General features: G+C 50.4%; 1 protein-coding gene across 2 annotated transcripts in view; it reads right to left on the bottom strand.

The window, feature by feature from the left end:
- The window catches only part of PFKFB1 (6-phosphofructo-2-kinase/fructose-2,6-biphosphatase 1), a 33464-nt gene that overhangs the window by 3214 nt on the left and 4958 nt on the right, over positions 1 to 25292 (bottom strand). For both annotated transcript variants that reach the window (XM_015424256.1, XM_015424257.1), the window contains exons 2-12: positions 23789 to 23914; positions 23340 to 23436; positions 17963 to 18029; positions 16175 to 16249; positions 15245 to 15301; positions 12802 to 12923; positions 10332 to 10539; positions 7560 to 7706; positions 5191 to 5295; positions 4853 to 4982; positions 3428 to 3490 (exon numbers count right to left, since the gene is read on the bottom strand). In XM_015424256.1, the coding sequence (XP_015279742.1) occupies positions 3428 to 3490; positions 4853 to 4982; positions 5191 to 5295; positions 7560 to 7706; positions 10332 to 10539; positions 12802 to 12923; positions 15245 to 15301; positions 16175 to 16249; positions 17963 to 18029; positions 23340 to 23436; positions 23789 to 23914 (1197 nt within the window). The remainder of the gene's footprint in view (positions 1 to 3427; positions 3491 to 4852; positions 4983 to 5190; positions 5296 to 7559; positions 7707 to 10331; positions 10540 to 12801; positions 12924 to 15244; positions 15302 to 16174; positions 16250 to 17962; positions 18030 to 23339; positions 23437 to 23788; positions 23915 to 25292) is intronic.

Genomic DNA, 25292 nt, shown 5'->3' with positions numbered 1-25292 from the left:
TGATAATCTTGCCAGACCAAAAGAGAACCCCGGTTCGATGACATTCAGCAATAAGCGTCAGCTATGCTGCCATGATGTTTATGGGTGAGAGTGCAGCTGCTTGACCTGTGTACCAACTGATGCCGCATTCCTTTGTCCTTTTATCTATGACCTTGCTAGCTCGCTGTCTAGCGTCTCCCCATGTATTATCCGTGGGATAGGTTTCGATTCCCAGCTTTAGCTGTAACGGCCTGGGGCCCCATTTTCCCGCACGTGGGAGTCAGGCCGATTGGCCTAGGAGGGTGTGTGTGTGTGCGTACGAATACCCTATATAACAGTACTGATGTTACTGCCTCTATAGCTCTTACATTATAGTATAACCTTATGACAAGCGTGTACTTCTTTGTTTGGCTGTGGATCCTGACAATAAGAGAAAACTGAAGATGACTTGCAACTTGCGATTGCAACTTCGTGCGTTCGCCAGCTTCCGGATTTCCGCGTTCCACAAACGCTTTATCAAAAGTCAGTATTTTCTCCTGTAACATTAGAACAGAATCCACACAACAATATAACCAGTAAAATCGGGTGCAACGTACTTTCATAAATTTATCAAACATTGCAAAAAGTTTACCTACAATCCAAAGAGTCTCTAACCAACCAGGGTTCTCTTTTGGTTTGGCGAGATTATACGGCATGAATATTTACACTGCGAATGAGTCTGCTTAGTCTTGAGATACCTTCAGTTTGAGGAAGGATCCTGTGACTGTTTACATTGATTCTTGGACGTATCTATGTTAGAACGTCAATGAGTATTTACGGCATGGTTCAGTAATATACATGAAGAGGGTTTTCCTTTGTCTATGTATTTCAATGATTATGGAGGTTTTTGTTTCTTAATAGATGTTCTATACAATGCTCCCTCTAAGCTATGGAGTCCTGTGGGCAAAAATTCCAATTTGTGAGCTACTGGCATTAAAGCGGTGAGCGAGCAATTTGGCTCCTGCATCAATTATCTTGCTTGGGAGCCATCCTTCCTGAGCTAAGACAAAAATGTGTGAGCCAGAGGCTAAAAAAAACTGTGAGCCAGCTCACACTAACTCAGCTTAGAGGGAACACTGGTTATAGATTTGTTCATGTTGTGTGGTGGTTTTTATTACACAGTTCCTTGTCGTTTTGGTTCCCTCCACTGTGTAATTCTGCTTTATATAGTTTTTGTTGACACTCTGACTTGAGCGGCTACAGACCCGTCTCCCCTCCTTCTAGAGGCCTGATTAGAACACGATGTTGACAAAACCTCGCCCACACAGCTTTCTGCGCTCAGGCCGGGGCTCGTTTGCAGCCACCGAGAGCGTCCGCTCAGACAGGTGTGGTTGTGCTGATGTGCTAAGCAACCTTGCAGCAGCCAAGATGAAATGAGATGCGGTCTGGCTGCAGCGTGGCACATTGCAAATGGTCTTGCCTCGGCGGTGTCGTGTTGAAATCATGCCTTTAGAAGCGGCACCTCTCATTTCGTCGCGTTGACTCGGATCGCGGTAACCGCTATGACTTGGCGGCCAAAAGAAATGGAGTTGGGCCTCGGTTTCGTGCTTGCCGCTTGACAGCGGGAAGCAGATGACTGGATTTCCTGAAACCCACGGCGAGCCCTTCCTCTGGCGAAAAGGTGCTGAGTTGCAACCACGGATGGAACCACTTACCGTAGGCCACAGGCGTTAACTTCAACACAGTGTGTAGTGGGCACTTCAGGTACGGCAGCTCCTCTGGATGGAGAGAGAACAATCAATTAGGGAAGGGAGCGCCAGGGTAGGGATCCAGGCCCCTGGCCCCCTTTAAGAGCATCAAGAGAGCCCTGCTGGATCGGACCACTGGTCATAGAATCATAGAACGTTAGAGTTGGAAGGGATCTTCCAGGACATCTAGTCCAACCCCCTGCACTCTGCAGGAGCATAGCCGAAAGATAGCCCTACAACATCCCCAAAAGATGGCTGTCCAGCCTCCACTTGAAAACGTCCAGCGAAGGAGCATCCACCACCTAGGACATTTCTCCTGATATTTAGCCGGTAACGACTCCCTTGTAAGTTCCACCCATCAGATCTAGTCTTGCAATCCGGAGCAAAAGAGAATAGATCCGCTCCATCTTCAAATACTTGAAGACTGCAATCATGTCCCCTCTAAGCCTTCTCTTTCCCAGGCTAAAGAGACCCAACTCCTTCAGCCTTTCCTCATAAGACTTGGATTCCAACCCTCCCACCATCCTGGTTGCCCTCTTCTGGACACGCGTGAGCTTGTCAACATCCTTCCTAAAATGTGGTGCCCAAAACTGGACACAGGACTCCAGGTGAGGCCTGACCATAGCAGAATGGTGCGGTCCAGCATCTTGTCTCGCACAGTGGCCAACCAGTTCCCCTGTAGGGCTAACAACAGGGCAGAGAGTCTAAGGCCTTCCACTGATGCCTCCTAACTATAGGATTCAGAGGCTTAGTGCCTCTGAATGTGGAGGCTCCCCTCAGTCACCACGGCTAGTAGCCATTGATAGGCTTACGTATCTATGTTAGAACGTCAATGAGTATTTACGGCATGGTTCAGTAATATACATGAAGAGGGTTTTCCTTTGTCTATGTATTTCAATGATTATGGAGGTTTTTGTTTCTTAATAGATGTTCTATACAATGCTCCCTCTAAGCTATGGAGTCCTGTGGGCAAAAATTCCAATTTGTGAGCTACTGGCATTAAAGCGGTGAGCGAGCAATTTGGCTCCTGCATCAATTATCTTGCTTGGGAGCCATCCTTCCTGAGCTAAGACAAAAATGTGTGAGCCAGAGGCTAAAAAAAACTGTGAGCCAGCTCACACTAACTCAGCTTAGAGGGAACACTGGTTATAGATTTGTTCATGTTGTGTGGTGGTTTTTATTACACAGTTCCTTGTCGTTTTGGTTCCCTCCACTGTGTAATTCTGCTTTATATAGTTTTTGTTGACACTCTGACTTGAGCGGCTACAGACCCGTCTCCCCTCCTTCTAGAGGCCTGATTAGAACACGATGTTGACAAAACCTCGCCCACACAGCTTTCTGCGCTCAGGCCGGGGCTCGTTTGCAGCCACCGAGAGCGTCCGCTCAGACAGGTGTGGTTGTGCTGATGTGCTAAGCAACCTTGCAGCAGCCAAGATGAAATGAGATGCGGTCTGGCTGCAGCGTGGCACATTGCAAATGGTCTTGCCTCGGCGGTGTCGTGTTGAAATCATGCCTTTAGAAGCGGCACCTCTCATTTCGTCGCGTTGACTCGGATCGCGGTAACCGCTATGACTTGGCGGCCAAAAGAAATGGAGTTGGGCCTCGGTTTCGTGCTTGCCGCTTGACAGCGGGAAGCAGATGACTGGATTTCCTGAAACCCACGGCGAGCCCTTCCTCTGGCGAAAAGGTGCTGAGTTGCAACCACGGATGGAACCACTTACCGTAGGCCACAGGCGTTAACTTCAACACAGTGTGTAGTGGGCACTTCAGGTACGGCAGCTCCTCTGGATGGAGAGAGAACAATCAATTAGGGAAGGGAGCGCCAGGGTAGGGATCCAGGCCCCTGGCCCCCTTTAAGAGCATCAAGAGAGCCCTGCTGGATCGGACCACTGGTCATAGAATCATAGAACGTTAGAGTTGGAAGGGATCTTCCAGGACATCTAGTCCAACCCCCTGCACTCTGCAGGAGCATAGCCGAAAGATAGCCCTACAACATCCCCAAAAGATGGCTGTCCAGCCTCCACTTGAAAACGTCCAGCGAAGGAGCATCCACCACCTAGGACATTTCTCCTGATATTTAGCCGGTAACGACTCCCTTGTAAGTTCCACCCATCAGATCTAGTCTTGCAATCCGGAGCAAAAGAGAATAGATCCGCTCCATCTTCAAATACTTGAAGACTGCAATCATGTCCCCTCTAAGCCTTCTCTTTCCCAGGCTAAAGAGACCCAACTCCTTCAGCCTTTCCTCATAAGACTTGGATTCCAACCCTCCCACCATCCTGGTTGCCCTCTTCTGGACACGCGTGAGCTTGTCAACATCCTTCCTAAAATGTGGTGCCCAAAACTGGACACAGGACTCCAGGTGAGGCCTGACCATAGCAGAATGGTGCGGTCCAGCATCTTGTCTCGCACAGTGGCCAACCAGTTCCCCTGTAGGGCTAACAACAGGGCAGAGAGTCTAAGGCCTTCCACTGATGCCTCCTAACTATAGGATTCAGAGGCTTAGTGCCTCTGAATGTGGAGGCTCCCCTCAGTCACCACGGCTAGTAGCCATTGATAGGCTTATCCTCAGTGAATCTATCTAATCCCCTTTTAATGCTGTTTTTTTCCTGTGGCCATCACTCTTTCAGTCCCCTTACAGTGGTGGTGGACAGGAAGAACAGATTACGGTTTCCTTACCCAGCCCTTTTTTCCTGGGGATAGTACAGGGGAAGAAACAGTATTTGTGGGAGAACATCTTGCTCCCTGCGTCAGTTGGGTACTAGTTTCCCACTTTCTAAATGCAGGAGGAGGAGGAGGAGGAGGAGGAGGAGGAGGAGGAAGATGAGATTGGATTTATACCCAGCCCTTCACTTGGAGTCTCAAAGCGGCTTAAAATCTCCTTTCCCTTCCCCTCCCCACAACAGACACCCTGTGAGGTAGGTGGGGTTGAGAGAGCTCTTTTGAGGACTGCCCTTGAGAGAACAGCTCTGAGAGAACTTGTGACTGACCCAAGGCCACCCAGCAACCACATGTGGAGGAGTGGGGAATCAAACCCGGTTCTCCCAGATTAGAGTCCGTGCATACCCAACATGGACAGAAATTAGAAGGATAAAGGGTGTGAGAGGGTTTTGCCAGTCTGAATGCAGAGGACGAGAGCATGCTACCTGCACTTTTGTCTAGGAAGTAGGCGAGGAGGCAGCGCATGACAGCTTGGTGGCAGATGACCAGGACGTTCTCTTGTCGTTCCAACTCCATGATGACAGGTTCCAAGCGCTGCACCAAATCCTCGTACGACTGTGTGGATGGAGTGAGAGACAGAGTCGGAAGGGGCCAGGCTTCCATCCTAACTCTTTTCCTTTGAAAACCGCATCCCGTTCCGTTCTCACAGGCCTCCCACGGTCCCTTCCCAACCAGCTCAGTGACTGCATCTCCCCGTGGCGGGAGGTTCCACAGTTCAATCCCGTTGGCTTGCGGCATGCTAAACAAATGCCTCGGGTCTTACCTCCCCCTTAGGATAGCGGTATCGATACTTGTCTTGGTCTCTCAGGGCGAATTCTTCTGGGAAACTGGCTTGGATCTCTTCGTAGGTCATTTCTTCGCAGACACCCTTTAATAGGGGAGAGATGGGAAGTTGGAGACCTCTGGGCCATGTTAAAGTGAAGGCCGAGTGGATGCAGGGAAGGAATACACATGAGGGGTTAGGATGGCTGATTCTGCCGCAAGTTTCTTCAGTAGGGGGTGTGTCCATTCTCATTACATGTTACACAACCCCAGGGGTCATTTCGTAGAAAAAGAGGTGCAGGGGCTCATTAGCATCACTTATTAGCATAACGTATTTGCATATGCTACACCCCCTGACATCACTGGAAGTGTGTCAGAAGGCAACACCCACCGCTCAGGCTCCACGGGACTGTTTTGGATTGCTAGCTATGGGGGAGGGGACGTGCAGATCTGTCCTCACAGAGGAGGGAGAGCTTGTACCTGAATAAAACTTTGTCTTAAAGGTGCCACTGGACTGTTTTGAACCGAGGGGCCGGGGCTCTGCAACTTACCTGGCTGCTTCTTGCTCTGACTGATGGCTGCTGGGAGCAGGGGGTGGGGCTTCTTGCGTGTGCCCGCCCCCTGGGCTCTTTACTGCCGGAGCTCCGCTCCTGTGCGCTCCTGCAGGAAATGACCCCTGCACAACCCTGACATCTTCCTTACACTTTGTGACTGCTCCTGGGGGTACGTCTGGCTTTGTGTTTTTAAGAAATGAATAATGTGTGATGAAACATAACCAACTGTTGTTTGCACGCAAATGAATGATAGCCAGTTGATGGATGATAGCCATTTTAACTACCCCCTCAATTACCAGTGGTATTTATGGTAATTAGAGACATTCAAGGGACTTATTGCTGTGGGGGGTCAACCTGCCTGCCAGAGGTCTTACTTATAGGACTCGAAACATCACACTCTGTAAAAGAACAGCGTATTAAAAAGTTTAAAGTATCTGTATGTGATCTCTATATCTTGACATTTGCTGCTGAAAAGCTGCAACAAAAATATTATTCTGTATCAATGGGAGGAGAATAGCCTCCCTGCTCTTGTCATAGGGTTACATGGCCTGGCAACTAGTGGAGACATGGAGGGCTGATGTCAGCAGCATCATGACATCAGATCGGGGTAAAACCCAGAAGTCACATCGGTCCTCTGTGGGAATTGCTGGGGGGGAAATCTATGGAAAATCCATAGAAATTCTGGCAATTTCTAGAGAGGATTGACATAACTTCTGTGGGGGGTTCCCCAGAAGTGATGTCATCATCAGCCCAATGGCCATTTTTTTTTGTTTATTCTCCTGCCACCAATCAGGGAGTGGGAAATGGGAACTGGGGTGTAGAATCCCCTGTGCCCACTGGTGGCTTGGTAGCCCTATCTTAGAATCATAGAGTTGGAAGGGACCTCCAGGGCCATCTAGTCCAACCCCCTGCACAGTGTAGGAAATTCACAAATACCTCCCCTTCCACACCCGCAGTGAGTGCTGTTCCATGCCCAGAAGATGACAAAAAAACCCTCCAGGATTGATTCCTGACTCCCAAAGTGGCGATCAGCATTTCCCTGGGCGTGTCAGAAAGGGCCACAAGAACTAAGCGCTGAGGCAACCCTCCCTGCCCTCCCTCTCGTGAACTTGTAAGCCACTTTGTACGGATATAACGTGACTCCTCTCTTCCCTCAACTCACAGGGCCAAAAAGAAGAGACAAAAGTTAACAGAAAACATGTGGATTGTGTAATGTTTAAGAAAGACCTACATTAACTCCGCCCGAAGGTTAGGATGTTAAGAGAGTGGTTTAAGGTCTGTGTGCTGTTCCAGCCAGCGTTTGAGACTGTAGTTAAGCAGAACTGCCAGATAGCTTTAAGAGCAGTGGTTCCTGGGAATCGAAGTCTTTAGTTAGACACCCCACCGCATCCGGCACACAGAGGCGCGGGAGGGTTCGAATTACAACTCTCTTCCTGTAGCCTTTGTTCTCTATAACCGGCAAGGAGTGTGGACGGCCATCCTTTTCACCGCATGAGCCAGTGAAAGGAATTCAATCACAAAGATGTTGTGAGTAAAGACCTCTTAAAAATGCATGTAAAAAAAAAACCTGAATAAAAGTGATTGATTCTACTTTGGCTGTGCGTTGAAACTGTCCAGAAGACGCTGTCGGCTCAGCGTTAGACGGAATGGTGAAAAGGATGGTCGTCCACACTCCTTGCCGGTTATAGAGAACAAAGGCTACAGGAAGAGAGTTGTATAGTCTGCCCGGAGGCATGAGAGAACAGGACCTCGAGTTTTGTCTCTCACTGAGGGGGGACGCATATGGGGTTAGAATAGTCGGATGAGCGGTTCTCACTGCGTCGATCTCGTTCAGCGCCTTCCACTGCTCGTAGGGGACATGCAACGCTTCCGCCGTCTGAATCGTGCGCTTCATGTGGCTCGTCCACACTTTGAGGTCGTGGATGCACTGGGAACGGATAAAGGAGGCCAAGGCGTGGGCGTACTGGCAGGCAGAGAGAAAGGGGTAGGGGGAGAGAAGAGGAATAAAGGTTTAATGTGAGCGAGAGATTCCGGAACCTTATCGTGTTGCATCCGAGTTGGTTGCAAAAAATGGGTTATAGAACAAGGCAAAAAGGGGGGGGGGGAATCATTCTCAGCTGCATGTTGAAATGAATGCTGACAAATGCCATCTTTGGGGGAAACATCTAAAACAGAGGCCTCAAACTCATTTGCTACGAGGGCCGGATCTGACATAAACAGTGTTCCCTCTAAGCTGAGTCAGTGTGAGCTAGCTCACCGTTTTTTAGCCTCCGGCTCACACATTTTTGTCTCAGCTCAGGAAGGAGGGCTTCAGAGCAAACCAATTGATGCAGGAGCCAAATCGCTCGCCCACAGCTTTAATGCCAGTAGCTCACAAAGTAGAATTTTTGCTCCCAAGTCTCCACAGCTTAGAGGGAGCATTGGACATAAATGTCACTTAGTTGGGCCGGGCCATGCGTACCATAAAACGTAACTCCAGGTATCGGAGACAGAAACTGTATAAAGGACAGCAGCTGGTAAGCTCTGAGCTGGTGCATCCTCACTGCAAGGCCCCATGAGCCCATGGGGTGCAGAGGAAGGGAGGGAGGTGCAGAGGAAAACCCATGTGGGAGGGCTGGAGAGCCAGCAGTGCAGTGCTGGGCAGATGCTCTCCCACGATGCTTGATTGCTGCAGACGAGGCTGTTCTGCCATGCTGAAGCCCTAATGGAGTTACTCCGCCCACTCCCCTCCAACCAGGGCTATTTTGGGCAGGAACGCACAGGAATGGAGTTCCGGCTGGCTCCCAAGTTGGCCACGCCCGGCAGGAACTCATTAGCATAATAGGCCACACCCAGCAGCAGAGACTCATTAGGACTGGCTACATTACGGGTGTGTGGCCTAACATGCAAAGGAGTTCCTGCTCCAAAAAAAGCCCTGGGTTTTGACAACAAACAACGTAAATAGAATAAGAAGCAAAAGATGGGTGTGGCTGGATGACCACACTTCTGGTAACAGGGGGTGTGGCCTAATATGCTAATGAGTTGTGCTGTCTGGGGCAGTGTTCCCTCTAAGCTGAGTTAGTGTGAGCTAGCTCACGGCTTTTTAGTCTCCGGCTCACAGATTTTTGTCTTGGCTCAGGAAGGATGTGGCTCCAGAGCAAACTAATTTATGCAGTACCCAAATCGCTCGCTCACACCTTTAATGCCAGGAGCTCACAAAGCAGAATTTTTGCTCAGAAGACTCCACAGCTTAGAGGGAGCATTGGTCTGGGGTGTGGCCTATTATGCTAATGAGTTCCTGCTGGGCTTTTTCTACCAAAAAAGCCCTGCCTCCAACACTCTCTCCCTTGCATCAGTTACTTGCGGGGCCACATAAGAGTCCTGCCTGGATGGGCCAGTTCCGGCCCCCGGGCCTTATGTTTGACAGCCCCGATCTAAAAGATCAAAGGAAAGTGGCGCTGCGTGGAGCCTGGACTAGAGAGCCAGTGTAGTCTAACAGTTAGAGTATTGGGCTAGGACCTGAGAGACCCAGGTTTGAATCCCCACTCTGCCATGGAAGTTCACAGAGTGACCTCGGGCCGGTCATACGCTCTTAGCCACACCTACCTCCCAGGGTTGCTGTGAGGATAAAATGGAGGAGGAGGAGGATGTGGGCCACCTCCCCCCACACACACACGTCACAAGTGACGTCCCACCCCGATTTAGAAAAGTATGTTTTTTTCATTGTAGCTGCAGAATAAGACACACCAGAGGAGAAAGAACAGTGCATAAGGCGGGCACAGAATCCGAAGTCAAGATTGAAGGCTTACCGCTCTGAAAATCTGCAGTGAGATGGGTGTGCGTAAGAGGCCTTTGTTGGTCTTAAAGGTGCCGCCGGACTCAAACTTTGTTCCGCTGCTTCAGACCAACACGGCTACTACCCACCTGGATCTACCTAAAAAAGCTTGCACACACACGAGAGCTCACACCTTGAATAAAACCTCGTTGGTCTCAAGGGTGCCACTGGACGCAAACTTTGTTCTGTTGCTTCAGACCAACACGGCTACCCACAATGAATCTATCTTTAAAGTGAGGCAGTTATGTACAGGGGTCATTTCCTGCAGGAGCGCACAGGAGCGGAGCTCCGGCAGTAAAGAGCCCAGGGGGCCGGGCACATGCAACAAGCCCCATCCCTGTTCCCAGCAGCCCTCAGTAAGAGCAAGAAGCAGCCAGGTAAGCTGCAGAGCCCCAAAACAGTCCAGTGGCACCTTTAGGACCAAGTTTTATTCAGGTCCAAGCTCTCCCTCTTCTGCGAGGACAGAATCTGCAGGTTTCCCCCCCCCCCCAATATCTAGCAATCCAAAACAGTCTAGTGGAGCCTGAGCGGTGGGTGCTGCCTTCTGACACATATCCAGTGATGTCAGGGGGTGTGGCGTATGCAAATAAGTTATGCTAATGAGTTATGCTAATGAGCTCCTGCACCTCTTTTTCTACGAAATGACCCCTGGTTATGTATATTCTTCAGGATCAGATTGGGGTCTTGGTCAGGCCGGTGGGACCTTGCTTTGCCCAGAGGGCCGGACTCGCTGGCCGTTAAGCTTGCGGTTTCCTCTGCCCCGTTGACCCTCACCTGTTTGCCACGCTCAGACAGTCCAGAGTCACCCCCGATGCACCCCTTCAGGTTGAGTTCACTCTCCCCGTGGCGGCTGAGGTAGATGGAGCGCGGCGTCACGTGGATGTTCATCAAGTAATAGACGGTGCGGCTCTGCACGTGATCCTGAACCCGGTTCACTAGGTAGCGACTGCCGACGTTGAAGATCTTGATGTAGGACAGGGAACTGTGAGGAGGGGAGAGAGAAGGATCATAACACATGAAACTGCCTTAGACTGAATCAGGCCCTCGGTCCATCAAAGTATTGTCTACTCACTTGGGCAGCAGTTCCCCGAGGTCTCCAGCAGAGGTCTTGAACATCACCTCCTGCCTGGCCCTTTTCAACTGAAGAGGCCGGGGATAGAACCTGGGACCTTCTGCATGCCAAGGAGAGGCTCTGCCACTGAGCCAGGGTCTCAGGCGGAGGTCTTTCTCATCACCTCCTGCCTGGCCCTTTTCAACTGAAGAGGCCGGGGATAGAACCTGGGACCTTCTGCATGCCAAGGAGAGGCTCTGCCACTGAGCCAGGGTCTCAGGCGGAGGTCTTTCTCATCACCTCCTGCCTGGCCCTTTTCAACTGAAGAGGCCGGGGATAGAACCTGGGACCTTCTGCATGCCAAGGAGAGGCTCTGCCACTGAGCCAGGGTCTCAGGCGGAGGTCTTTCTCATCACCTCCTGCCTGGCCCTTTTCAACTGAAGAGGCCGGGGATAGAACCTGGGACCTTCTGCATGCCAAGGAGAGGCTCTGCCACTGAGCCAGGGTCTCAGGCGGAGGTCTTTCTCATCACCTCCTGCCTGGCCCTTTTCAACTGAAGAGGCCGGGGATAGAACCTGGGACCTTCTGCATGCCAAGGAGAGGCTCTGCCACTGAGCCACAGCCCATCCCCCCAAAGTCAGGGGGGGTGCGTTTCTCTCTAGAAGACTCAGTTGTTTGAGGTGCTCTGGAATTGTTCCCACAAACGTCAAACTCGTGTTTGGGATAAAACATGAAATATGAACTACAGTCAGTATTTTGTTAACTCACTGTAAGTGATGGATGTGACTTGGAATACTCAGAATGGACCACTATAATTCTAAGTATTAAGGGCTAGCTGCATGTTACGTAGCCCGAAGTCATTAGATCTCAGGAGCTACACAGGGACGGCCATGAGTAAGTGCTTGGGTGGGAGACCGCCAAGGAAGTGAAGGGTTGCTACGCAGAGGAAGGCAATGGCTAACCACCTCTGTACATCTCTTGCCCTGACCTGGATGGCCCAGGCTAGCTCGATCTCGTCAGATCTTGGAAGCTAAGCAGGGTCAGCCCTGGTTAGAACTTGAATGGGAGACCACCGAGGAAGTGAAGGGTCACTACACAGAGGCAGGCAATAGCCAACCACGTCTGAACGTCTTCTGCCCTGGTCTGGACGGGCCAGGCTAGCCTGACCTCATCAGATCTCGGACGCTGAGCAGGGTTGGCCCTGGTGAGTACTTGGATGGGAGACCACCAAGGAAGTGAAGGGTCACTACGCAGAGGCAGGCAATGAAAACCATCTCTGAACATCTGTTTCTCTGACCTGGACGGCCCAGGCTTTCAGAAGCTAAGCAGGGACGGAACTGGTCAGTACTTGGATGGGGGAACCACCAAGGAAGTCCAGGGTTGCTACGCAGAGGCAATCAACAGGAAACCACCCCTCATTGTCTCTGCCCTGAGCTGGATGGCCCAGCCTAGACAGACCTCATCAGATCTCGGAAGCTAAGCAGGGTCGGTCCTGGTTAGTATTTGGATGGGGGACCACCAAGGAATTCCAGGGTTGCTACGCAGAGGCAATAGTCAGTAAACCACCCCTCGTTGTCTCTGCCCTGAGCTGGATGGCCCAGCCTAGACAGACCTCATCAGATCTCGGAAGCTAAGCAGGGTCGGTACTGGTTAGTATTTGGATGGGGGACCACCAAGGAATTCCAGGGTTGCTACGCAGAGGCAATCAACAGAAAACCACCCCTCGTTGTCTCTGCTCTGAGCTGGATGGCCCAGCCTAGACAGACCTCATCAGATCTTGGAAGTGAAGCGGGGTCAGCCCTGGTGAGTACTTGGATGGGACACCACCAAGGAAGTGAAGGGTCACTACGCAGAGGAAGACAATGGCAAACCACCTCTGAATACCAGAGGCCGGGAAGAGGGGAAGGGCATCGTCATCAGGTTCTGCTTAGAAGTGTAGCCAAGCTGCTATCGGACACAGAATGCTGGACGCAGCTCTTGTTTTCCTTTTTTTCAGAATAGCTTGGTGAGAATTCCCGGTCTTCCACTTGTTGACTGAATGCAGCCCTAAATAATACGGATTTGCTTTTTCCTTCTGACAGCTGGCCTTCTGTGAAAATTCAGCTTAAGCCGCCAGCCCTGTGAAGTACACCCCCCTCTCCCCATCTCCTAAAGAGAAAACCTCACACAGCCGCAGGCGAGCTGGCTCCTTACCTGTCCAGCTCGTCATCGATGGGCTGGTAGGTCTTTTGGTAGCACTCGATCCGTTTCAGGAAGTCGTCGACCACCTCGTCCCGGTTGCAGTCTTTATAGTCGGGGCTGGTCAGCTTGACTTGCTGGGCGAAGGGGGAGCAAATGAGAGAACTGAGTGAGAAAGGGGCAGAGAAATGCACAGAACCCGGTTGGGCCCATGGATAGAAGCCGGCGAAAGAGGGGTGTGCCGGCTACTCAGACAAGATGTTAGCCACTGGCTGAAGTTCTGGCTTTGAGGGTGAAATCGCAGGGGCTGGACCCCAGCTACTGATTCCTAGGCCAGAATTTACTCCTGCAACATGTGATGGGTCACAGAGCACGTGCAGAGTGTAATTCCCTCCTCTCCAAGAGCTGGACTCCACCAGCGACTATTTATTTCTTTTGCAAAGCGAGCTGTGGAGGGATATTTATTATTTATTTATTAAATTTATACCCCGCCCTCCCCTGTAGGGCTCAGGGCGGCTTACAGAGCAAGAAATCTTGCAACAATAAAAACATCCTATACATTTAAAACATACTGTACAGTTTAAAACCATTCACAATACAAATAAAGTGCTCAATCCTCAGTTCCAAAACCCAAAAAGATGACTAACCATATCCAGACCTTCCCGGTAGGCATTCGCGGTAGGCATTATCAAGACAGAAAACTGCATTCCTTAACATTTTCCTTACTGGGAAAAGCCACCCCTGATCTGTTTTCACATCTATTAGCAGGGGTCATTTCCTGCGGGAGCGCACAGGAGCAGAGCTCCGGCAGTAAGGAGCCTAGGGGGCAGGCACATGCAACAAGCCCTGCCCCCTGCTCCCAGCAGCCCTCAGTCAGGCCACGAGGAGCAAGAAGCAGCCAGGTAAGTTGCAGAGCCCCCCCCTCCCCCGGCCTGCCTTCAGGTACGAGCTCTCCCTCCTCTGTGAGGGCAGATCTGAGCGTTCCCCCCCCCCATAGCTAGCAATCCAAAACAGTCCAGTGGACCCTGAGCGGTGGGTGTTGCCTTCTGACACACTTCCGGTGACGTCAGGGGGTGTGGCATATGCAAATAAGTTATGCTAATGAGTTGTGCTAATGAGCTCCTGCACCTCTTTTTCTACGAAATGACCCGTGCCTATTAGGAACAAAATAAGGGAGGTGAGGGAAGGTGCCACCAATTTGCAGCTGATTTATGGCAACGTTGTAGGGTTTTCAAGGCAAGAGACGTTCACAGGTGATTTGCTGTTGCCTGCCTCTGTGCCACGATCCTGGGATTTCCTTGGGCGGTCTCCCATCCAAGTACTAACTAGGAATGACCCTGCTTAGCTTCTGAGATCTGATGAAATCTGGCTCTCCCGGGCCATCCAGGTCAGGGTACAGACGAACAGAGGTGGTTTGCCATGACCTGCCTCTGCATAGCAACCCTGGACTTCCTTGGTGGTCTCCCCATCCAATATGAACCACCTTGATGGAGGGATGCACATTCAGACCTACAAAATCGCTGTTACCAGAATAAGTTGTGGTGGTGATAAGGCTATACCTATGGCCCATCACTAATACCAGGAGTCCAATTATAAGTTGACAAGGAAACAACATCTGGTTTAATTATATGGATACTAGAATTCTGTAACAGGTCTTTGAATGTGTGTCTAGAATATATAGATAATAGTGACCACTGAGGAAGGCCCTTAGGGGGCGAAACGCGTATGGTCTTCGGTTGAAACGTTTTTACCCATCATTTGTATGTAAAGTGGACAAGCTGTTACAGTCTGATTTTAGACAAAGCAATTTTTAATCAGGAAAGTTTTAACACGTGTACACCTTAATAAATATTTGTACTTTTTCATATATATGGTTTAGCTTAGCCCTATTTGGTTCATAGTCATACCCTGGGTTGAGTCCCCCCCCCCCTTTTTTCCAGTTTTTCTCCCCATCCAATAACCAGGGATGACCCTACTTAGTTTCTGAGATCTGACAAGTCTTGGCTATCCCAGGCCAAAGAGTAACCAGGGCTGACCCTGCTTCGCTTCTGAGATCTGAGAAGATCAGGCGAGCCCGGACCATCCAAGGTCAGGGTGGTTTCAAAATTAGGGGTCGCTTGGCTCCCTGTTGGCTCTAGAGAGGATTAACGTCCAGTATTTCTGCAGAGAATTAAGCATTCCCCAGAATGCTTCAAGGTAGTCTATTGCCCAAGCAAGGGACACCCACCTCCCAGGCTGCACCAGATCCAGGCTTGAAGCTGGCCCCCCAGTGCAGACGGACATCGGTCACCGCCCTGTGGTAGCTTGGCGGAGACCAGCCCCTGGCGTGCACCGGTGCTCCTTCACGCGGCGCCTCCAAAACGAGCCATTTGGGTGGCTCACCTGAAGAACCAGCCCTCTTGCCAAGACGTTTGACGTGGGGCAAGAGAGGGAGGAGCAGAAGTCGTGTCTCGCTTACCGTGATATTCTCCTGGATGATGTCTGGGTCATCGCAGATGGATTCGATGAAGAAAACCTGTGGCCAAAGAGCAACATGGTGACAGCAGCACAATCTGGGGCTGGAGAAGCTGAAATCCCCCCCCCCACCTTCGCCAAAGAAAGTGCATCCTCCAAAGGCGGCATCAGCAGACGCAAGCTGGGGCAGCTGTCCAGGGCTCTGGGGCTTCTGGTGGGGTCCCCCAGTGGCTCGCTTGCGGATGCCGCCGACCATTAAGGGATCTATGATGAGTGCAGGTGGTGGGGGACAGTATTCCCTGTAAACTGAGTTAGTGTGAGCTAGCTCACAGTTTTTTAGCCTCCAGCCTACAGATTTTTGTCTTAGCTCAGGAAGGAGGGCTCCAGAGCAAACTAACTGATGTAGTAGCCAAATCGCTCACTCACAGCTTTAATGTCAGTAGCTCACAAAGGAGAAGTTTTGCTCATGAGACTCCACAGCTTAGAGGGAGCATTGGTGGGGGACGCAGAGGCAGGTGGGCAGGAGGCAGTGGCAGTGTTCCCTCTAAGCTGAGTTAGTGCGAGCTAGCTCACAGTTTTTTAGCCTCCAGCTCGCACCTTTTTGTGTGAAGGGAAGGGAGGGCTCCAGAGCAAACTAACTTATGCAGGAGCCCAATCGCTCACCACTTGAATGCCGGTAGCTCACAAAGGAGAATTCTTGCGGGGCGTTCGTGGTGGGCAGAGGGGACCCTCGGCCCTCTCTCCCCAGACCCCCTGCCCTCCCTAGGCACGGCTCACAAATCTCCAGGAAATTCCCAAGAGAGAATGAGCAACTCTGCGGCGTGCGAACCAACAACAGCCAGTGAAGAAATGCAATTGCCTACTGAACTGCGTCGTTTTAGCCCGAGCTCGAGATCTTTACCCGGAACGACCACCGTTAGCCTCCTCTGCTTACTTTGTAGCCGTGTTCCTTCGCAAACTGTAGGATGAGGCCCCGTCGTTCCCGCATGGTGTTAGTGGCATCAAAAACCTGGGTAAGGCAAACCAAAGACCACGGAATGAATTTCGGCAGGAATGGCAAGCTTATTACTTATATCATGGGGACAATTCCCTTTTTTCTTTTTTAGTTCTGGAATTATTTGACTGTCATATTGAAGATAATGGCGAGATAATTGATTATAATTTCAATATCTTATTTTGTATTCCATTGATATTTAAATAACCAGTAGGAGTAAAATTCAGATTTAGATAAACAATTAAGAAAATATTTAGGTTTTCAGTACAGCAGTCCATTCAGCTGTTAAAGATGTGTTCTCTTTTAGCGTTAATCTATTATTGCTAATTTTGGGAGAGTTTGCGTTTATTCCTTACAGAGAGAATCTAACCCAAAATTCTGTAAAACTGATGCTTCATTCATTGTTTTTATATTTGAATCAGGGGTCATTTCCTGCAGGAGCGCACAGGAGCGGAGCTCCGGCAGTAAAGAGCCCAGGGGGCGGGCCCATGCAACAAGCCTCCCCCTGCTCCCAGCAGCCCTCAGTCAGAGCAAGAAGCAGCCAGGTAAGTTACCGAGCGCCCCCCAGCCCCCCGGTCCAAAACAGTCCAGTGGCACCTTTAAGACCAAGTTTTATTCAGGTACAAGCTCTCCCTCCTCTGTGAGGACAGATCTGCACGTCCCTCCCTCCCCCATAGCTAGCAATCCAAAACAGTCCAGTGGAGCCTGAGAGGTGGGTGTTGCCTTCTGACACACTTCCAGTGATGTCAGGGGGTGTGGCATATGCAAATGAGTTATGCTAATGAGTTATGCTACTGAGCTCCTGCACCTCTTTTTCTACGAATAGACCCCTGATTTGAAGTATGTAATACATTTGGTGATACATTTGATGTTACTTGTATGTCCAGGGGTCATTTCGTAGAAAAAGAGGTGCAGGAGCTCATTAGCATAACTCATTTGCATATGCCATACCCCCTGACATCACCGGAAGTGTGTCAGAAGGCAACACCTACCGCTCAGGCTCCACTGGACTGTTTTGGATTGCTAGCTATTGAGGGGGGGGGAACGTGCAGATCTGCCCTCACAGAGGAGGGAGAGCTTGTACCTGAATAAAACTTGGTCTTAAAGGTGCCACTGGACTGTTTTGGACGGGGGGGGAGGCCTCTGCAGCTTACCTGGCTGCTTCTTATTCTGACTGAGGGCTGCTGGGAGCAGGGGATGGGGCTTGTTGCATGTGCTCGCCCCCTGGGCTCTTTACTGCCAGAGCTCCGCTCCTGCAGGAAATGACCCCTGTGTATGTCACAATTCATAATATTTCACAGACTTGTTGAAACTATATTTCCCTCCTCCCCTTTTTCCCTTCTGTATCCCACTTTTTCTTTCCCTTGAGAAAATAATAAAAAGATAATTTTTTTAAAAAGGAAACCTGGGTAAGGCATGAGAGGAGGGGGCGAAAGAGTGCCGTGGCTGAACAAGGTGATCTGAGGTGGGGCTGGGGTTGCCAGCCTCCTGGCGAGACCTGGAGATCTCCCTGAATAACAACTGAGCTCCAAATTACCTGGATTATCTCCCCTGGAGAAAATGGCTGCTTCGCAAGGCGGGCTGTGTGACAATGTATGGGGACCTCAATGGTCACTCCCCTCCCCAAATCCGTCCGTCCCCCAGGCTCTGCCTCAAAAGGTTCCAGGAAATTTCCAACCTGGAGTTGCCAAACCTAGGTGGGGCAATTGGTCCACGTGGGCCTCTTACCGCAACTTGGCCCTCTTCGAGGCTCAGGTAGGTGTGAACGTCCCGAAGTGCTGCCAAGGCACACTGCCTGGTGGAGAAGGAGAAGAAGGGGAGAGGCTGAGATCCACCTCCAGTTTTGCATAATCGCAGTAACATTTCGCTTTTATAAAGAACTTCCCATGTCTAAGGGATTGTCCGGTCCCATGGCAACCTGCTCAGAGAAGAAGAAGAGGAGGAGGAGGAGGAGAGGAGGAGATTGGATTTATACCCCGCCCTTCACTTGGAGTCTCAGACCGGTTTACAATCTCCTTTCCCTTCCCCTCCCCACAACAGACACCCTGTGGGTCAGGTGGGGCTGAGAGAGCGCTGAGAGAACTGCCCTTTCAAGGACAGCTCTGACAGAACTACGGCTTGCCCAAAGTCATCCAGCCAGGTGCAAGTGGAGGAGTTGGGGAATCAAGCCCGGTTCTCCCAGATTAGAGTCTGCGCACTTTGCCACTACACCAAACTGGCTTTTCAGAGGCCCCCAAAGGGTGGTGGTACACCCCCAAATGCCCTCCCCGGCGCGGTTCTTCACCTGACATCTTCTTTAGTCAGTTGCAGGTGCCAAGTTCTCACCTGGATGGCCCACGCTACCCCGATCTCACCAGATCTTGGAAACTAAGCAGGGTCATCCCTGGCTATTATTTGAATGGGAGATCTTGAAAGAATACCCAGGGTGTTGATCAATGTTCCCTCTAAGCTGTGGAGTCTTGTGAGTGAAAATTCTACTTCGTGAGCTACTGGCAATAACGTTGTGAGTGGGCAATTTGGCTACTGCATAAATTAGTTTGCTCTGGAGCTGTCCTTTCTGAGTGAAGGCAAAAATATGTGAGCCGGAGGCTAACAAATTGTGAGCTAGCTCACACTAACTCAGCTTAGAGGGAACACTGGTCATGATGCAAAAGCAGGCAATGGCAAACAACCTCTGTATGTCTCCTGCTATTACAATTGACCTACAGACGACTGAGATCAGCTCCTCTGGAGAAAATGTCTCAAAAACTAGACAGGCTTTGGTGTAATCACAATAGGAATTTTAGGGCTCTCCAAAGAAAATGACTCTTCTACATCTTTAACACAGTTGTATTATTATAACAAATTTCCTTATAACAAATTTCCTGTATTAGCTAGCATTCATGCATTATATATGAAGTACATTTCCTGAACATAAGCCAAGCCAGTAAATGATAATATGAGTACAATCAGGGCTTTTTTGGTAGAAAAAGCCCAGCAGGGACTCATTAGCATAATAGGCCACACCCAACAGCAGAGACCCATTAGCATAGTAGGCCACACCCCTGACAGCACAGCTCATTAGCACATTAGACCACACCCCACATGTTACCAGAAGTGTGGTCATCCAACCACACCCACCTTTTGCTTCTTATTCTGTTTACTTTGTTGCCAAAACCCAGGGCTTTTTTTGTAGCAGGAACTTCTTTGCATGTTAGGCCACACGCCCCTAATGTAGCCAATCCTAATGAGTGTCTGCTGTTAGGTGTGGCCTATTATGCTAATGAGTTCCTGCTGGACATGGACAACTCAGGAGCCTGCCGGAACTCCGTTCCTGTGCGTTCCTGCCCAAAAATAGCCCTGAGTACAATACAAAACAATACAAAATCTTGATGTAGTTATTCTTGACGTTGTTCTGGCTGAGCTCCTGGAATGTTTACTCTTTGAGAAGTCCTGACGGAACTGTAAAGTGTGCAAAGCAAACTGAGGAGTCCTCGTTATATGAGTTCCCAAACAGTGTTTATCACTCCTTTATTTGAAAACATGTAGTTCCAAGTAATGTAAGAGATAAAGAGAACACACTTTCCTAGGATTAAACTGCGGTTTCGTGTGTCTTTTTCAACTCTATCAGTTGATGTTTGTCACCAATCTCTTGCCGTGGCACAAACAGGAATGACAATAATGTGGATCAATGCAACCTCTCTCTAATGTCTTCCCAAAGCTTCCTCTGGAGAAAATGGCTGCTTTGGAGGGTGGACTCTATGGCATTATACCCTGCTGAGTTCCCTCCCGTCCCCAAACCCCACCCTCCCTAGGCTCTACCCCCCCAAACCACCAGGAATTTCTCAACCCAGAGAAATGGCAGCTCTAATAAGAGCCCTGCATGCATTTTGTTCACCCCTGGCCTACAGTGTCTTTAGCTTGGAGAAACGGGGTGACATGATAGAGGTTTACAAAATTATGCATAGGATAGAGAAGGTAAAGAAAGAAGTACATTTCGCCCTTCTCAGAATTAGGGGTGTGCAAAAAAAACAACCCAGTATTTTTCAGTTTGGGTCTATTGGACCCCCCAAAATCCCAGTTTTTTCAGAAATCCCAATTTTTTTCTGGGTCCAATAGACTTGAGAAGAAAAATACTTGGCTTCCCCTGTAGGGTGGTTTAAACTGTGCTGCAGGAAAAGCTGTCCCCAGGGTCTACGTGTCGCGGGGAGGCAAGGGAAGACCAACGAGGGTGGGTGGGAGCTGAGAGCTCCACACCGCCTCGGCTGGGGATGGCTCCTCTTGCAGCTCAGTTTAAACCAAGTTGCAATAAGAGCCCACCAGCCATTCGGCATAGCAGAATATACCCGAATAAAAGCTGAAAAATTCGGCTTTATTCGGTCTCAGCTATATGGGTAGTTGATCAGATTCTCTGATATGTATTAAGCTTTAATGATACCAAAAAAATACCGGTAAGTCATTTTTCAGGTATTTTTTCAGGTCAGTTTATGCCTACTCACAATACAAGAACTCGTGGGCACTCAAATTAATGAGCAGTAAGCTTAGAACAGGTGAAATATTTCTTCACCCAAAGAATAATTAACACATGGAATTCACTGCTGCAGAAAGTGGCGGCGGCTACAAGAACAGACAGCTTCAAGAGGGAATTAGATGAACATATGGAGCAGAGGTCCATTAGTGGCTATTAGCCACAAGGTATCTGGGGCAACTATACTCTGTATTCTTAGTGCTTGGGGGGGCAACAGTGGGAGGGCTTCTGGAGTCCTGGCCCCACTGGTAAACCTCCTGCTGGCACCTGGGTTTTGGCCACTGAGTGACATTGTGTTGGACTGGATGGGCCACTGGCCTGATCCAACATGGCTTCTCTCATGTTCTTATGTCTACACTGCAAAAAAAAATGGACAGTAGAGGATGCACATTTGGTTGTTGCACTTACTCAGGTCATAGGGTCCCACATGGAACAACATAGATAGTGTCAGAAATCAACCAGACCCCACTCTTTAATTCCATCATCATTAGTTATGTGAAGGCCCAGAAGAGAGAAAAAGATATAATCAGGGGGAAATAATTTTTTCCTGTTTTTCCCAAGACCTTTTGCCCCCCCCCCCTTTCCTACAGAAAAACTTGAAATTTGGAGGAATACTGGGGGAGAAAAGCCTCCTATGAAATATTTTCTCTTTCAGAATGAGCGGAATGCTTTTAAAGACAATGTGGGAATGCTGTAGACATATGCAACTCTTAAACTGGAGATGCATTTCCGCCCCTAGAAGGATACCTAATCCTCGTGAGATGGCATGCAGTGCTTTCATTGCTTCTGGCTGCAGGCCTTTGGTTGTCCTTTTGACCTGACTCTTCCTTTGACTTGACTGTTCCCGGTTGACTTTTTCACTTCCCCCTCAAGCCACTGTGACACATACCCACAAAGTCGGGGAACTAGTACCTTATTGCTCTTCCATGCTGGAGGGGGGAAAACCTCAGGAGGTGGGACAGAAACTGCACCAAAGCCCATGAGGAAAACTCCAAAAGTTTCACTGAGTACTGAACTCTCTCTAACCAGTAGCCACAGAATGAAGGTTTCTAGCTGGGAGTACATCTGTGACGGATTGCAAAGGAAAGCAGGTTTTTTCTAAAAAATACTGCTTGTATCAGAGAGTCAGGGAGTTCAAGAGTTAATCTTCCCTGGAGAGAAGTGCTTATGTGATTGGCTGCTCTACTCGGTCTCTGACTGGCCAACATCAGCTGAGAGAGGAGATAAAACAGCTGATCTAACATCTGGATCAGTAGCCAGGGGGGTTGGCTTCTGCGGGAAGAGACATTTGGGAGTCAGTGTTTTCTGATAGGCAATAGTCAGAAAAGTACTTCTATAGGGAGAAGACGAGAAACCCCATTGTCTATTAAATCTGCTCTGAGGGAGAATTTAGGTTTTCAGTCAGGAAAGCCGTATACAGACAAAGGATACTGGAGGAGGATTTGGCAGAATGTCTGGGTAATTAGAGTGAACTCCCAAACAAGCCAAAGAGGAAAAGGAGTTACTGCTTCTTATGGACAAGGAAGAAGAAGAAGAAGAGATTGGATTTATACCCCGCCCTTCACTACCCAAAGGTGTCTCAGAGCGGCTTACAAACTCCTTTCCCTCCCCCTCCCCGCAACAGACACCCTGTGAGGTAAAAGAAGAAGAGATTGGATTTATACCTCGCCCTTCACTACCAGAGCGGCTTACAAACTCCTTTCCCTTCCCCTCCCCACAACAGACACCCTGTGAGGGAGAAGAAGAAGAGATTGGATTTATACACCCACATGAAGCCTGCTGGGTGACCTTGGGTCAGCTGCAGCTCTTTCAGCGCTCACTCCGCCCACAAGAATGAGAAAAATGAGAGCCAGTTTGGTGTAGTGGTTAGGAGCACGGACTCTAATCTGGGAGAACCAGGTTTGATTCCCCACTCCTCCCCCCCACACACACATGCTGCTGGTGTGACCTTGGGTCAATCACAAGTTCTCTCAGAGCTGTTCTCTCACAAGCAGTTCTCGACAGAGTTCTCTCAGCCCCACCTACCTCACAGGGTGTCCTGTTGTGGGGAGGAGCAGGGAAAGGAGACTGTAAGCCGCTCTGAGACTCCTTCGGGTAGTGAAGACTAGGGTATAAATCCAATCTCTTCTTCAAAAAAAACAACAACCCCAAGTCTAGCTTGCCACCTAGTGGTGCATAACACTAAAAGAGTTTGAACTTTAGACTGCCAGACATCTTAGGATCTCCTGGCTATACTACACACGATGCCATATGATAATTATTAATTATTATTACTGCAATGCGGCTTAGATATCACCTCCTTTGAATCATGACCCTTTCTCCCAAGGGTTCAGGCCAGCATCTGTGGATTTCCCTTACACTGCTCAGGAACCCCCTGAGAGTGATAGACCTATTCATTAGTCCACCCTGCAAGGGGAACTTCATACTTGGACACGAGTGCGGGTATCAACCCTGCTCTCCTGGTCCTTGATCGGCATGCTTACCCAGATCTTCTAGCTATGGCATATCCCCCCCTCCCCACATCCCCAGGTGTGGTTCAGTGGCTGACCTCTCATTTCAGAATCTCCGCCCTACCACCGTTTGGGATAATTTCCTCACCTCCGGATCTGCATGGCCTCTTCGTTGTCCGGGCGGAAAAACTCATAATTCTTGTAAGTCTGGACGGCTTCACGGCGATACTGCCCGACATTGAACACTGGGGAAATGGAGACTGGGATCTTCAGGGAGCCCCTGGTTAGGTTCACCAGGTCCCCCCCCAGCCACCCGCAGGGGACAGGCAAGGTAGGGTTGCCAAATCCAGGCTGGGAAACTCCTGGAGATTTGGGGATGGAGCCTGGGGAGGACAAGGACCACAGCGGGGCACCGTGTCCTTGACTCCCCCCTCCAAAGCATCCATTTCCTCCAGGAGAACTGATCTCCGTGCTCCGGAGGCGATCTGTAATTCCGGGGGATCCCCAGGTCCCACCTGGAGGCTGGCATCCCCGTGTGTGGCGGAGAAGGTCCCCCTCCCCATCTGGGCCCTCACCCCCGCCCGCCTTCCTCGTTACCTTTCGTGGGGATCCCGATCCAGTTGAGGTAGCGGGTCAACTTTTTCGAGATGTAGGTTTTCCCCCGAGCCGGGAGCCCCACCATGATCACCATGCTGGGCGAATTGGTGAACTGGGGCACGGACGCTGCAGAGAGGGGGAGAGATGGAGAGAGGTTGTTCCGAGGGACCAGGGAGTGCCCGCGAAACAGAGCTGCCCAGGGAACCCGCCTCCCGCCTCAACGACCGCTCCTCTCCCAGGTTGACTGAAAACTTGGAACCTGCGGCGACCTCCAGGCACGTTCGGAGTGAGCAGCCTTGTGAAACGAGCCGCTGTTACCCCACCTGGCAGCCACCCTGGTGGGAGGACTGGTTCAGTGAGTCAGGGGCCCCCTTCCCCACCAAGAAGTTTGGGCTGAGGTCCAGCGGGCTCATTTCGCCGGACGCCTCGCACCGCATCCATCTTTTTCTCGAGGTATAAAGGTTACTCCCCCAGTGAGCCGGCCCCTCCGGCCTAGTGGTGAAGGAAAGCCACCCCTGGAGTGGAGGAGAGACAAACCCTCCGGAGAGAGCAGAAGAGATTCCAACTCACACCCCCTACGCTGCAGGCGCTTGCTGGCCCGGGGGATCCATACTTTCTGCAGGGGAGTCTGAGTCAGCTCCCCAAACTCGGCAGCCATCCCGTCGCCCTCGCTCTGCCGAACAGGGTGAGCTGCCTCTCCAAATCCCGGCCTGTCGTGTGCGTGTGTCGTTTGTGTACGCCAGGCAAATAGGTTCAGGGCAGGCCAGGGTGGCCGTTGAACTCCCACTCTTGTGTACACTGCAGATAACGTCTGGCCAAACTCACTGGCTAGTCGGTAGAAGGTTCCTCTGTCTTGTACCGCAGGGGGTCCCCAACATGGTGCCCGTGGGCGCTGCGGTGCCCACTGACAACTTTCCTGGTGCCCACCAAGTGTTTTTGGAAAGTGGGCGGGGCCAGGTGTGGTCTCTTTCCTGGTGTATTTTAAAAAATAACCCCCCGTTCTCCCCCGCACTTGGGCTTTTTCTGCATATGTGGCTCCATCTTCTACAGCAGCCATTTTGTGGCTGGGTCCGCCCCCCTGTCTCAGAATTCTGAATGTGCCCAGCAGGCGCCAAAAAAGGCTGGGGAACCCCTGCTATACAATACAAAGGTTTCAGGATACCTGGATGTTTTAATCCTTCCCTTTCCCCAGGGGATCCAGGCAATTAAGGTGGGCTGCACATCAAATCCCTGTAAGGTTTTGGAACCAACATACCCAAAGGAGGGCCTGCTCCCTTACGAACCTGCCCAATAGTTAACAGCAGAGGTCATTTCCTGCGGGAGGGCACAGGAGCAGAGCTCCGGCAGTAAAGAGCCCAGGGGGCGGGCACATGCAACAAGCCCCACCCCCTGCTCTCAGCAGCACCAGGCCACGAGGAGCAAGAAGCCCCTTCCTTCCTTCCTTCCTTCCTTCCTTCCTTCCTTCCTTCCTTCCTTCCTTCCTTCCTTCCTTCCTTCCTTCCCT

The sequence above is a fragment of the Gekko japonicus genome, unplaced genomic scaffold, assembly GCF_001447785.1.
Source record: "Gekko japonicus isolate JY-2015 unplaced genomic scaffold, Gekko_japonicus_V1.1 scaffold2051, whole genome shotgun sequence".
Lineage (NCBI taxonomy): Eukaryota > Metazoa > Chordata > Lepidosauria > Squamata > Gekkonidae > Gekko > Gekko japonicus.
The sequence above is the reverse complement of the archived record's forward strand: the minus strand, read 5'-3'. Positions and strand labels throughout refer to the sequence as shown.